At 33.1% G+C, this 15879-nt stretch overlaps 1 protein-coding gene across 2 annotated transcripts in view; it reads right to left on the reverse strand.

Moving 5' to 3' along the window:
* Window positions 1-15879, reverse strand: part of LOC124364300 (annulin-like) — a 53124-nt gene that overhangs the window by 2968 nt on the left and 34277 nt on the right. For both annotated transcript variants that reach the window (XM_046819669.1, XM_046819668.1), the window contains exons 8-13: window positions 13546-13818; window positions 12767-12846; window positions 9815-9959; window positions 8872-9017; window positions 5039-5199; window positions 2564-2703 (exon numbers count right to left, since the gene is read on the reverse strand). In XM_046819669.1, the coding sequence (XP_046675625.1) occupies window positions 2564-2703; window positions 5039-5199; window positions 8872-9017; window positions 9815-9959; window positions 12767-12846; window positions 13546-13818 (945 nt within the window). The remainder of the gene's footprint in view (window positions 1-2563; window positions 2704-5038; window positions 5200-8871; window positions 9018-9814; window positions 9960-12766; window positions 12847-13545; window positions 13819-15879) is intronic.

Consider the following 15879-nt stretch of genomic DNA (forward strand, 5'->3'; position numbering starts at 1 on the left):
ATATGAAGCTGTTACAGCTTTTAATGATGGCTACATTGGCAAATGCAAAGTATTTCAAGAAATAGGAGTGTCACCAGGGCAGCATTTTATTACAGCAATGAAAAAGCTTGACCGGCGGCGAATTTGGAAGGCAGAGAAAGCTCAAGAAGATATAGAGAAAAAAATTAGACAGAAGAAAAACTTACTAAAAAGAAGTCTGGAGGATGAATATGAGGAGCAGGAAGGAGATCAGCCAGCCTATGCACCTGGAATGTACTGAAAAAGGTAATAAAGCAGTATTTTTTTCCGTTTTTTTTTTGTGTTTTTCCGAAAGTTGCGGTTTTCAATACAAAAGTACATTTTTCTCAAAAACTACAAATGGTAGGAATATGAAATTTTTTTTGTATGTTTGTAGCACTGTTTTACATATGTGGAACCACTAAAAACATCACATTTCACTGAGTTCAATATTTATATACATACATATACACATATTTATATAGGTTTTTTGACAAGCGTTAAAACAAAAATATATAACTTTTAGGGTATATGCCAAAAAAAAATTTTTTTTTTGGTTCCACGTGTTCCCCTAGAAGCCCTCTTTAAATGAAAAAAAGAATTATGAAGATACCTCAAGTAGTTCTTGAGATAAGTGTACCTATGTTAACATTACGAAGATAGGGCGAAGTGCTCCCCTTAAAGGAAGTCCTAGATATGCCACTGTTTTCCACTATTATTATTTTTGTATGTAAGTAACAAGAACTTCCAAGTGTACAACAGTTTAAACTGTTCTAAAAGAATGTGTTATTTGGAAATCGTGGAACACTAGAAAGAGTATTCCAAAAGATCTAAAAAATTATTAATTTCTTTAATTCACACTAATTTGGGTAATAATAATTTTCATCACAAAATCCTATTGTAAATTTTTTAAACTGTAAAATGTGTTAGTGACAAATGCCATAGCTGAACGCCATTGTGATGTGTGTGATTACAATGATAGATTAGATTTGAATAAGTCCACAATTCAACATGTAAGTAATTTTTTAGAGCAAATTTAGTAACAAATATTTAGTTGGACGGAAATAGTTTCTTAAATGAACATTGTTTATTTTCAATTTATTTGGCTTTTTATTTTAATATAAATTGTATATCAATAAAATCCAAGGTTTTAGGAGTTGATTGTAAATTACCTGACATTCATTTTTAAGCTTTGTATTTGGGAAGAAATTCATTTAATTCTGGCTATTTTATATATACAGGTGATTGTATGTACACTGAAAGGGTTATGGCATTGAAAATATAAGTGTTGTATTATTGATATTAGATCCTTGCACAGGCCAGTGGTCCATGAGGATGGGTACAATGAGGCTTAAAAAGAACTGGCCTCAACTTTAAGGAAAGAATATGCACATCATTTGATCTTAACTCTTACATAAATTTAAGCTTGATTTTGTAAATCATGGTCTGTTTTATTAGATTCCTTTGGAATAGCTGCCAAAATGACTTTTTCCTACTCTTGGAAGCTGTTCATCCCAAACATTTTTTAAAATTTAAATTAAAAAAATTGTGTTTAAACAGCATCAATATTATGACAATTTTTCTCTTTTTTACCATGATTCAACGCAAGGATCACTATATTTTTAATAGTTAACATATTAATATGAATATTTTGAAATCTCTTCAATACATTATCTTAATACACCTTTAAAATTTTTATAATCTAAGGCTGGGACCTTCATACAACAATTATTGAGTAATCTTGTGCTAGGTATCGGGATAGGGACAAAAATGTATACTGATAATCACTTATGCTTTTAATTTTAAAAATATTGATCACTTGATAGGTGTCTCAAGGCTTGGAAACCATTCAATGACAATTATTGTCCCTCAGGGGAAGGGAGCCAAAAATGTATACTGATACTTACTGTTCAAGTTTGATCTTGATAGGTGTCTCAAGGCTGGGACCTTCAATGACAATTATTGTCTCAGGGAAGGGAGCAAAAATGTATACTGTTACTTACTGTTCAAGTTTGATCTTGATAGTTGTCTCAAGGTTGGGACCTTCAATGACAATTGTCTCAGGGAAGGGAGGAAAAATATATACTGTTACTTACTGTTCAAGTTTGATCTTGATAGGCAGGGCCGTGCGCAGAATTTTATTTAGGGGGGGGGTTCTATACTTATTTTATGGTTTGAACCCCCATGCGCACGGGCCTGTTGATAGGTGTCTCAAGGCTGGGACCTTCAATGACAATTATTGTCTCAGGGGAAGGGACCAAAAATGTATACTGTTACTTACTGTTCAAGTTTGATCTTGATAGTTGTCTCAAGGTTGGGGACCTTCAATGACAATTGTCTCAGGGGAAGGGAGCAAAAATGTATACTGATACTTACTGTTCAAGTTTGATCTTGATAGGTGTCTCAAGGCTGGGACCTTCAATGACAATTGTCTCAGGGGAAGGGAGCAAAAATGTATACTGTTACTTACTGTTCAAGTTTGATCTTGATGGGTGTCTCAAGGCTGGGACCTTCAATGACAATTATTGTCTCAAGGAAGGGAGCAAAAATGTATACTGATACTTACTGTTCAAGTTTGATCTTGATGGGTGTCTCAAGGCTGGGACCTTCAATGACAAACCTACACCTCTTGAGAGACACTGGCAGAGGATTCATAACTGAAGCGGTTGCTGTGAACTCTTGACCTTCGGAAGGCACCCCTTCAATCTGAATACAAATCAAGTTTTTTACAAAATTGAGATCAAATTCCACTTCAGAGATTATACGTAACTAAGGCTTTAGACAGAACTGTAACTAATTTTCAAGAGACTCACCAAGTAAGATGTTTGAAAGTCTATGACTCCTCCAGATAAAAAAAAAAACATGATCCTAGCAAAAATCACTTGGTTTCCGAGATAACCAATGCTTTTTGAAAATTTCAGTAAAGCTACATAAAATTCACACAGTAATGAAATAAAACTAGGATCAAAGAACTAATTTTGCTCTGAAATGAATTTAAAAAGTTATATTGGTAAATAATATGCAGATTATCTAATAAAATTAAAAATAATTTCAGTTTGAAATCATTAAAAATAAAAACAAATTTATTAGTTAGTGTAATAGAATAACTCCTATTATTAATCTAACATTTTATTTGAAATAACTGATTAAAAGGATTTGTAAGACAAAAAAACTTACTGCTTTTACAACATAATAAATTCAACAGTAATTTAAATTGTATTACAAAATCAGTACTTTTTAATCGTATCACTAAGTAAATGGATAATTAAGTATAAAGTAGTGTTCAGGAATAAACCTATGATATTGATGTATCGGTTATCTAAAATACTTTCTTTCTGGGCTCGGAATGAAATAAGGTTTACATATTTTGTATACACATAGCAGTATAAAAATATTTTCTCAAATTTAACAAGATTTTAAAGATTATGGCTAAGTTTAAATTTTTAACCATTAAAGTAGAACAATAGTATACTTTAAAGTTTCTCGATTTAATTTTTGAGGTTAGATGACAAGTCTGTTTATAAACTGTACAAAAAAAACCAACTGCAAACAATCAAACTATACATGTCATGTCTTAACACCTTTATCCGCACAAAATAACAGCTTATGATCTAATTCACAAGTTATACCCAATTAATCAAAAAACTATTACATAGAACCAGTTAGACATAGAGCAGTAGGAAAAGGATATACATTAGAACTACTTGTAGATTAAAAAAAAACATGAAAACAAGCCATCAGATTCAGATTTTATTCACTGTTAAATAATATCTCGTATTACAATAGGTTTCGTCATTGGTACATAAAAGTACTAAAACTAGGTTAAAATATGTAAACAATCAGAAATTAAAAATTCATCAGTAGTGTAAAAAGCTCTAGAGATAAGCCACTTAGAAACAGAAATTTTAAACTTATTAATTGGCTGATTCTTAACTAACATTGGTAACTTGTTAAACATCTTTAACTGTTGGTAGCTGAAGCTCTTATGGCTTTTATCAAGTCTTATTCTAGGCAAGACCAAGTTAGACTTATACCTAGTGTCATATTCATGTATTGAATCTGACTGTCAAATTTATTTATATTTTCTCTAACATGAATTAAATTGTTATAAATATATAGGGAAGCAAGGGTCATAATATTCAAGTTTGTAAAACTGACTCGACAGGAATCATTGTAACCAAGTCCAGCTATAATTCTTACTGCTTTTTTCTGCCATAGAAAGAGTTTTTTGCAGAATTTGAATTACCCCATAGTCTTATTCCATAAATTAAATGAGTATTAAAAAGGCCAAAATATGTCATTAACAGTACATCTAGACTTACAGTAGGTTTTAATTTACGCAACAGGTAGTTTATTCTTGCTAATTTCTTACAAATATTATTTACATGTACATCCCACGTTAAATTCCGGAATGTCCAAGCAAAATACGTACTAGTAGAATACATTAAAACTTTACACTGCACCCTGATTGTAAACCTATACTTTACTCAACCTAGAGCCTTGTGATCTGATTAAAACAAATTTTTATACAAAATAGGTAAAAGTGTACAGTTTGTATAACATTTTTGAAGTAAAAGAAAAGAATGTTGTTAAATTACGAATTTAACTAACTATTCTTGACCGACTGGTTCAACAAATTTGGCATTGGTCCTCATTATGAAGCTCTTAAAGTCATTATCTTGGGCATCTAATTTTGTAAATCACAATTTAAAACATTTAATTTCAACACATTTAACTGAACAGGTTTTGTTAAGTTACTGCAGCTGGTGCAGCGTGTCTTTGAATGCACAGACCACGAGATTGTCAAAGGCAGTGTTACTTTAGATTTTTAACAAAGATCATAATATTTTTTAATTTGACAATTTGGCAATGAGTTCTAATTCCAAAATCAGTTGCTGCACCACAGAATGACAGTTTAAGACAGATTATGGTCATCTTTATTTTGCTCAGTTTTGGAATCATCACCATAAACAGAATAATCAGTTCTTAATAACTATTGTGTTCTAATAGTAGTAAATTAAGTGGAGGCTGTGACACCTACCTTGAACTTCACATCAGGTTTCCTAACCCTGAAGTCATCTTGGGCGAAGTACTCGTAGTTGGTATCCTGTACTGTTGCCAGACAGGCGATGTTGAAGGCACATTGGTCCACGAGTTTGTTATAATACTCTTCATAGGACACATCTATCTTCACTTCTTCCTCTGAAGAATGAATTGAGGCACAATGTTAGTTGATTTTTACATTTGCAAGGGTTTTTCTTTTTTTTTGGAAAAGAAACTTTTTAAAAACTCTTTACTTAAATGTAGTTAGTTTTTGTAATACTTTTGGATTGACAGGTATGTAGGGATATTAGGGTAGAGGTAAGAAGCCTGAACCATTCAGGGGACTTTCTCACACACAGGCATAACAGAAACCGGTTCCGGCTTTGGAACCAAGTAATTTTTGTACACACCAGCAAAACCAGAGCCGACGATTCTACTCTCCGACTATTCAGTCCATATAAACAGTCTGTTTGTATGAAGTAAGGATGTGTACTAGAGTTAACTTGCGGTATCTCGCCTTGCTTCTTTATTTTAGGAGAAATTACCGAAGACAATATAGAATTTATAAACCCTTTTTGATAAATTAAGAGACAAAAATATATTTTATAGTTATTTACAGTATGATTCGTCACTGTGTTTGACCATCTTGACTCACAAGTTCAATTAAGGACACAATGTCATATTTACATTTCCCCATGACTATCCACTGCAGAAATACAACCAATAATGAATGAAAAGAAGCTGTCACCGTCGTTTCCTGTGAGTTGGAGTCTGTGGAACATGCATGTAAGAAAGCACTGGCCCCGGCTGTCAGATGTCAACCCAGCTCCCTGTAGGTTTAGATACAGATGTGTGAACTACTACATTTAATAACACTGTTCCCAGGACCAGAACTGGATCCGGTCTTACCAGTGTGCATGAGAACACCCTCATAGTGAAGAACATGTCTAACCTTGAAAAAGGATAAGTCAATAGAGCCTGACCTCTATTGGTTAAGGTGTATATCATCCATCAAGTCTCAGCCATTGATTACACTTTTATTTTGATATTGACCACAGTGAAAATGGTTTGAACAAAGCAAACAAACATTTCTTTTCCCAAATAACTTAAAAAAGATAGCATAAAATTATCAAAGATCTGGCAGCTTGTGAATAGGAAGCCATTTTGTTCGCTGTTTGGTCATTGTTGGTTTTGTCAACTTATTCTGTTGACTGAAAATGGTTTTACAATGAGGCTATAATATTTCACAATTATAATAGTGTCAGCAATATTTAAATGTGGCCTGAATCAGAAAACTTAGATTATAGTCACAAAGATGTATATCTCATACCTTATCTTACATGTAAACAAAAAACTGCTATCTCTGTGGTACAACTCACAATGTTCTTACAGTGCAGTTTCAACATTTTATTCCATCTCTACATGCAAAATATTTGCTATTGGCAATTGTTAAAATAATATTCAAATAATTAAACTATTAAATAATTTTTATTTATAATTTCAATTTATCTTCTTATAATAATATTATGATGTGAAGAACTAATCATTAAAAAAAATTATAAAAATGCGAAATGTAATAAAAAAGGTGATTTAGTTATTGCAAAAATAAGAGGACATTCAGCTTGGCCAGCAATAACAGAAAGTGTCAAACTTAAAGGAAAATCTGATGTTTTTAATGTGAATTTTTACTTTACAAAGGAGAAAGTTGTAGGCCTAATGAGCTGACTCCATATAAAGGAAACAAATCAATTCTTCAAATAAACAAAAAAAATTAAAATGATCATCTTTCTGAAGCCATTAAAGGAATTGAAGAAGCATGCCAAAATAAAAAAGACTCACAAAATGTAAGCAAGAATACCACCTCATCACATACAAAGGATACACACAGTGCAGCCTACACTTCTACTTCCACCCCCCTAAATATTGAAGAGAAACTGAATAATCACAATAACACCAAAGATGCGGCAGTAAATACAAAATTGGACTTGGACCTCAGTTTTCAAATAAATGCTCTCACAGATAGGTGTATTCAACTTGAACTAAGTTCAGTGCAAGATAAATATTCCCTTAGAGTTTCAGAGTTCCAACAAACAAATGATGTAAAATGAAAATCCTCCACATTCAATGCCCAAATCCCTTGACAGCACAATTACTACAAACACAAATAACAATTTTTCCCTCACCTTAGCAGTGTTGGATAATGCTTGGTTGACTGATGACATTATCCACAAATACTTTAACATTCTACTGTCTACAGTTCTATATATACACAAAATATTTACCTGATGAGTCCTATTATGGCACAGGCTATTATGTGTTCAGAGAATTTTGGAAAATTCATAACACCACTCATTGAACAAAATGTTGATTATGTTTTCATCCCTATAATTAAAAGTGTGAATCTCACCAATTCAAAGATGAGGCCACACTGGAGCTTATTGCTTTATGTTAGCGGCTGTTCCAAATTTTTCCATTTTGACTTTAGCACGAACAAGACTTACAATTTGTCACATGCAAAAAGGGTTGATGCTAAAATCAGGAATCGCCTTAGCTCTGATGAATCGCTGTCTGTAGAAATTGTGGAAGTACCAATGCAAACCAGTTTAAATGACTGTAGAGTTCACCTATTAATATACACAGATGTTCTGATAAATAAACCTTGTTTCTCTGATATTAACACACAAAAATTATCACAAATGCTTGCTGGCATAAAACCCTGTAACATAAAAACTAAACGAGCCCAACATGCCTACATGCTCTACAACACCAAAGATATGTTGGCTGATTCACACACAGTTGCTGACATGATGCATAAGAACTGTTTAGAAGATCATCACATGATGAAATCCACTCAGGCAGAAAAAATAGTTCCTCGTCAGAAAATACCAATGGAAAATACTTAAGCACAACAAAATAAATTCCCATGAAAAAAGGTTGGATCTTCTAACCTCTACATCAGCCTTGACTACTAAAATAAATATCACCCACTGATGTTCATAGATAAAGATGAAACATCTAATGAAACACATACGATTATGCAATTCGAAGAAAGCTTTTCAGATGTTAAACAGAATCCTAGAAAAAGAAGAGATTGTAACTTACCTGATGGTAGTAAAAAGATGCAAACAAAAGTTGACCTATTTGCTGATAGTTAAGGAAAAGGGTTACCAGAGATTATAGGAAGGTGCAGCAAGGGTTTGATCTATATGGATGGACTTGTAAAATCTGGAGCCACTATGGAGCAAATCTACAATCAAGCTTCTAAATCACTGAATCGACATTTGATTCTGCTGGCAGGAACAATTGATATAAAAAACCAACACTGAACCCATATCTAAAAATATGGAACATATACTCAAAACTCTCAGTGAAACCAGACCCATATACATTATAACAATAACTCCTCGCTTTGATGTTCATCCTGATGATATACTACACAATAACATAGCTCAGGCCAATAGCTATATAACAGAGCTAATATTCATGTCAGTGACAAAGAAGCTCAAAATTAACTATCTGATGTTGAAACATTGTAAAGAGTAATTGTTTTGGATCTCTTGCCATGACTCCCGATTTGAGGAGTCAAGTCTATGAAAGCATTAGATTCCAGACACTTCACTAAGAGGAAGGTGAATGAGAGCTAAACTCAACATTAACATGTTTCCTTAGTTTTATAAAGTTCTTCAATCTAAATTTACCTCCTGTTTGACTAACTCAATAATATTAAAGAGAAAGACGAGGTTTGAGTGATTATTTTCCACTTGCTCAAGAAGATTTGATAACCACTATAAGAAATTCATTAGTAAACCGAGTAATACTCATTCTATTTACCAGATCTCTTCTTGACAACGACGTCGAACTTTTCTTTTCTCACAGAGTCCTCGACTTTTCCTGTGTAGAGGACTGTGTCTACCCTCAAGATCACTGTCACTTTGTAGTCCTTGTCTTTGCTTTTGTTGGACAGCACCACTCTTGCACTGGAAAAATACAGGTTGTATAGTACTTAATAGGAACCTCTTGGTACAAAACGAGTTTTGGCACAAATTGGGATGGATTAATATATTTAAATTATTCTTACAAACAGCTTTAGCAGAGCCTATCACTCGTGGAGCTGGAAAATTTAATTTCTGTCAGTCTGTCCATATAAAATCTCGTAAATGAACCAACCTATAGGTTTGAAATTGTGGTGAGGCTTTCCATCTATATGACGAACACTGAGTACAGTGATAATGCATATCACTCTATGAGATTTGGCTCAGCATTAGCAAAAAGTTTTTCATTGGTCTTATGAGTAACCGTGTAACATAACGTAAAAAATTAAAAAAGTAACAAGAAAATATGGAAATCAATAAATTTGTAAACAAACACAATTCACCCATAAGAGACTCATACATGTGATATTAACACATGTAGCCTAACTGTCCTAACACATGCAACATCATTTTATTGTGATGTGTGTAGACTTTTATTATTTAAACATTTATAAGAAAATCAATACAATTGAATGTATCATGTAACAGGATATGTTGAAAAAGATTTCATATGTTGACTTTAAATTTTGTATGAAACTATATATCTACAAGAATGAGTGCTATGATATACATAATTTTCGTGTCAACTTCTTTTTTGTAAGATCTGTCTATCTGTCCGGAAGACATCTCAAGAATGAAATGAGCTATAGATTCGGAATTTTGCATGCAGCCTTAGTGAAGTCTGTTACAAGACATGGTCTGGTATACTTCTACCTTGTATCATATAACTAGACAAGGCTTACCTGAAAGGTGAACCAATAACAATATCGTCTAGGAGTTTGAAGTCGAATTTAATGTCATTAAACTCCTCGTTGAGGTAATATCGACTGAACAGGCTTTCGCTTTGCTTGAGTGCCTTCAGCATGGCAGTCCGCTCATCCTGACTCTCTACGAAAACAGAATACGCAAGTTTTTAAATACTGTATTGGTAAGTACTAAGATACAGTTTTTATCAGTATGAGTGATATTATTTAGTAAAAGAGAGTTTAGAGATGGTTACAACAAGGGATCTGATGGTTATGGAATACCCACATGAGGTGGAGGTGTGGAGGTCCTCTCCCGTAAAATGTTAATAAATACACATCTTAAAACATATTTTTATATTTTTAGAGTGTGAAATGTACTTTTATACAAATTAAAAAGTAGATAAGTATATATTTGGAAGCATAGACGTATCTAGGATGGCCAAAAGGGGGATTACCACTACAAATTTTCCTTTTCTCTCTGTCAAGCGGGATGTGGGAGCACTTCCCTATAACCACCCGATAACACAAAAGAATTTCAAGAAAACAATGCTATATTAAAGAGAATAATGGCTATATCTTGAAATCTTCAGGACACCTTCAACTTTTACCTAGAATTTATACATTCTAAAATGGGCTTCCAGAAAAAATATTTTTTACCTGTAAATATGGCTAGTATTTATATTAATCAAATAAATACAATATGCATTTTACTTTTAAATATTTTTTAAAATTTCAAATCATGCCATTCTTGATGAAAAATATTGGGTTACAATCAATGGAGGAGGGGGTTACAACCCCCAAAATTCCTCCCTGGATACGCCTATGTTTAAAAGGGTTTTACCACATACCCCCCCCCCCTAAATACACCACTGAGAACCCAAATTGTTTCTCTTTCAGTATGAGAATTACTTTTTGGAATTGAGTTTTTTCATCCAGTTTTTTTAGTCCAGAACGGTTTATGACATTTTTTTTTTTTTTTTGTTCTCTTAGGACAAGAAGCTTATAAATTGCACTTAGTCCTGTAAGAACCTTTGCGCTGCTTCCGGAGTGATAGGATATTCAGGATGGGTAAGGTTAGGGAGTAGGGGCCGCCTCCTATCGAGATCCATGAGGAAGAATTAGGGCACTACATCTCAAAGTCATCCCAGAAGAAGGGGAGGCCAGCTCTGAACCAGCCTCTCCAGTCAAAGTAGGCAGGGGGTGGCACACCCTTGTTGAGGTTAACAAGAACCTCTGAGGTAAGGGAACAAACCCCACCAACTCCAACAGTCATCTTCCACAGTAGACTAGACCTATCGAATTGCCCATGAACCCCAGAATCTCAACATTTGCGGTTAGTGATGTGCCGCTACTGGACATCCATAAGGTTGCCCAGATTGAAGTGGCACATCGGTTTTTGCTGTGCCCAGTGGTGGGTTCAACTGGTAGGTATAAACCAGCCAGAAGTGATCCCTGCTGGGTATGTTTATGACATTAGTTTAGCTTAGACTTAGATGATTATTATTTATTATTGTAACGTGCGAATATGCCATGCCCGAACCAGGATTTAAACCCGGGTCCCTGGGTATAAGATAAGGTGGTAACCACTCGGCTACCAGAAACGGTTTGAGAAATTTTTGGTTTCTGAGACATTTTATGCATGAGTTATTTACTAATACTTTGCTTATTTGAGCCCACTAAGTCTTAAAATCAGTTCCAATAGTTTATAAGTTTTGGTTATCAGAATATCCTATATGATTCATACAATAACAATGCTTTGTTGAGCTGTAATTTTTGTGCGCATTGTCAAATTACTGTGAAATTTTATGGACATTATGCGTTTGGTGAAAATATACATTTTGGGAGCCTTTGGGTAAAAAACAGATTGTAAACTGAATGCTTTTGTGAATTACAGATATTGGACAAATCTTGAAATTTCTTTTAGTTAAATGTACGGTAGTTGAAAAATTTAGAGCAGCTCGCACCAAAATAGTTCAATGGCATTTGAGCGCTGTTACTACAATGCTGCTGATCACCATCTGTTTAGTGTTTTCTGATATTGAGACGGATCAAAAATTTTTTATACATGTAAAACTAGTACCAGTATTGGACAAGGGGTGTAGAGGGGGGATTAAACTGTAACATACACCACTAGACTATTGCTGTAGACTACTTTAATGGATACCAAAAAGAGAATTTCTTCATTTTTTGAAATTTTTTGAGTATTTATGAGTGCTATAGAATGAACAATCTTCGACAGGTGTGATGGCAACCTTGCTGCAACAGCTGCGTGAAGCTGGCGGCATAAATTTCAAATATTATTTTGAATCGTACTGCAATTGTTGTTTGTTTTGGTTTAGTTAACTATTTCAAAACTTGTTTGTATGTGAAAAATTAAAAACAACTGCTAACTTCACACTAGCAGCATCCATTAACCAAAGTACGCTGAAATCTATTAAAATCATTTTATCAGCGTTTGTTTGACTATTTTTAGCGTTTGCCATTAATATGTGAAATATTCAAAAACCAAAATTGAACATAGTTGGTACCATTATTCTTCTTTTCATAATACCTTTAAAATGAGGAGTCACTTGCTTGGAGTTCTTATTTCGAAATTTTGTCTGGGAGGGGGGTAAAAAATGTTCCTACATAAAAAACTCCTCAGTTGGTCATATAAACATTCCCCAAAGTAAATCACTCCGCCTCTATTCATAAGAAAATTAATATAGGGGGGGTGAGACTTTTTAAGACATCCGTTATAGTAGTTATTGGTATGTGATAAAGGTTATGTTGGGTGATAATTGCAACCAATTGATGCATTTTTATATCAGACCACCAAGACCAAAACATCTATTTCATGTTGATTTTCTCTTTTTACAGTAAGTATATAATATCAAAACATGATGATAAAAGTATACTAGATTGCAGTACAGTTCTCCATGTCAGAATATTTTAAGAACAAATTCTTACTTTCAGGATATTTGTAGGTCTGCGTAATATCCTCTCTTGACCACTGCCCCACAGTCTTCGTACTTATGTGTTGTCCGATTCTGTGTAACAGATAATATTTTCAAATTAAATCATCTGCATTCATTTATATAAGCATAATAAATGAAGTGACAATTTCTTCGAACGTACATAAATAGAATTTAATAAATTGAAAGTAGTACTTCATTCATTCGACCTCGAACAAAATGTTTGGTACTAAAATGATAATATTTTTGGCTATTTTTGTCTTTTATTAGACATTTTCCTATTTACTTTTGCTGAAAGTTTAGAATGAGCTTCTGTTTAGAAACCAATGGAAGTACCCTTTTTTAATCTTTAGCAAAGTTTAGGTCCTTAAGAATTTGTTGTTGTAAAATTGTAAAGAGTTTTGTCTTTAAACCATACTATCTTAGCTATGTGTTTAAAAAAACAAATTAAAATTGGCCAGTCCAACATCAAAACTCTCTTGTTAAAAGTTGGCCTTCTACTCAAGTCACAAAAGATTTAGAAAATAAATTAAAAGTAATATAGGTAAGATTTTCACATTTGAACTTCATTGACCAAGGGCACAAGGACCAGATGAAGAATAAAGTTGCTAACTGAACGAAATTAAGCATGTGCTAGAATTAAATTTAATCAATAATTATATACCAATATTCTAGGTTTGGTTCTTAGTATCTTTTTCTTCAGAATGTTTTCTTCCAAATTTTAAAATGTCAGAGTAAAGTTTAACTAAATGTTAGCAAAATTAGATATTTTACCCCAAAGTGTCCTTCCTCAACAGTTTCAAAGGTTGTGTGGGTCCTGTGTACTTCCAGAAGACTTTGTCAGCGTTCACTTCTGCGTATACGAAAGCAGAATCGTAAGGTTTGAGAACTTCCCCTCGTTTGACAGCCTTCACGGAAGTTGGGCCACAGCGGAAGACGTCTTCACTCATCTCCTGAGGTGTGGCATCAATGGCGTTCCACCCATCATAGTCTCCAGGTTCCAGGTCTGGCCGCTTCATCCACACCTCGTTCCACACGTGGAAGTTCCTGGACAAGTGAAACAAACACATCAGCACGGAACTTCCTAAGGCAGTAACTAGATGAAAGTTTTGCTTCAGGAAACCAAACTATTATGTAGCAAGATTCGCTAAGAATAGAATGAGGAACTTCCTGTGAAGAGGAATGCACCAGTATCATAAACGATTTTGTAGATATTCTTAGATTATTGTAGCTATATACTTACAGAATCCAAGTTCTACCTAGCTCCGGTTCCTCAACTTTAAGATTTAGGAATCCTAAGATGCTATTTTATAGTTATGTATAGGATTTTTTCAAATAAATTATTTTTAGAAAATTAACTATAATATTAGTGAATTATAAGTAGGTATTCTTTGATCAAAAATAATATTTTTAATAGTCAATGAAACTCTTTGTTGAAAAAGTCGTTGGTTAAAACACTTTGAATAGAAACAAAATATGTTTGACTTGGTCAAAATTGACTTCTGATGAGCTGCCTGTAAATAGTTGTGAAAATATTAAAAATTTATGTGAAAAGTTTGGTGTTTCTGTCTCTTTTCTGCAATTGTTATACATTTTATACTAGGGCTGAAGACAGCGAATCATTACAAACTATTCCTCTTTTGAAATCCACACCCTGCCTCAGTTAATGGACCAAATCTCAAAATTTTAAACGATAATCTGTTCTTGTGACACCTCTTTAAATCCCATACGAAACTATAAGTACAAAACTGAAACAATAAAACAAGCTTTAATATAATTATTTGCTTATTGATGGATAAACATCAAACAACCACTTCAAAGTTAAATGTTCATATTTATTACATAACGTATCCTTACTATAAAAACAATCTTACACTTTATAAGCTTTATGCAGGCCATTAACATAACATGAATAGTAATTAACATAGAATCCTCAAATTTATCTAATCCGTACAAACTGAGTCATTCCCGGATTTCCAGGAAACATAAAACAATTTGGACAAGAGTGTATTGTTCATTGTGTCACTTGTTATGCAGCGACAGACTCTTGCTTGTTTAATAAGGATGGAGCATTTGATTCATTTCCTGACTGCTGGATTTTATTTCTGGCAGTTGTAGGGTTTGGACAAACAGAAATATCTTCACTTTAGTGGTTTGGAATACACTGATGTGTATACATACAAGTATAATGTAGCAAGGCATGAGATATCACTATTCAATTGTAGGTAGTGTGTTTGTATACGCTATCAGTCAGTTTGCAAAATTTTTGTCATGGAAGCATTGAAAATTTCTAATTAACTTCTTTGAACATGGCCCCCACAACCCTAAACCAAGTGTCCTTTCAAAACATATTATACAATTCAAAAGTTTAACTGTATATGCTATATAACACTGCTTTTAGAAACGATAACTGCCTCAAAAAGCCCTAGCAAATTGAAACTTGATAAAAAAATTAATCTTATAAATATCTTAAGTAAGTTCATTGGTTACCGTTTTATGCAAGTAGAGAAAAATAAAAGCATTATAGAATGTTTATAACACTTCCTACACCTTTTTTAACCAATATTTTTTTATCTTGAGTAGTTTTCAAGATATGAACTGCATGTAATTAGAATTTTATGGTAGTAAAAGTGTTGAAAGAAATACTAAAATATACTTAAAATTAAAAGGACATCCTATACGTACCCCGTCAAATTTTCAAATTTTTCAATTACTTTTTTTTTCAATTACTTTTTTAGTTTTTTATTATTATTTAAATAATTGAGTATTACTGACAAGTACTACTGAAAGATCGTTCTCAACAAAGAAACAGAACTTTTTAAGGAACAAAATGGGGCCTTACTCTCTGTCCACTACGGAAAAATATCAGTTCTATGGATACCTCCCAAAATTTTTCCTGGCTACGTTCTTGTAAACTTGGTATGAAAATTGATCATATAAATAAATATTCATTGGCCAAGATTAATACACTAGTTTGTTCCAATTTTGTGGTAGATAAATATTTTAAAATTCAGTTATATAAGTTCTCAGAAAAGAAGTAATAATCGTTCTGAAATGCTAACACACTTTCTAAAATTTTTGTAACAAACAGAGTTAATGTATATTGAA

The sequence above is a fragment of the Homalodisca vitripennis genome, chromosome 6 (genome assembly GCF_021130785.1).
Source record: "Homalodisca vitripennis isolate AUS2020 chromosome 6, UT_GWSS_2.1, whole genome shotgun sequence".
Classification (NCBI taxonomy): Eukaryota; Metazoa; Arthropoda; class Insecta; order Hemiptera; family Cicadellidae; genus Homalodisca; species Homalodisca vitripennis.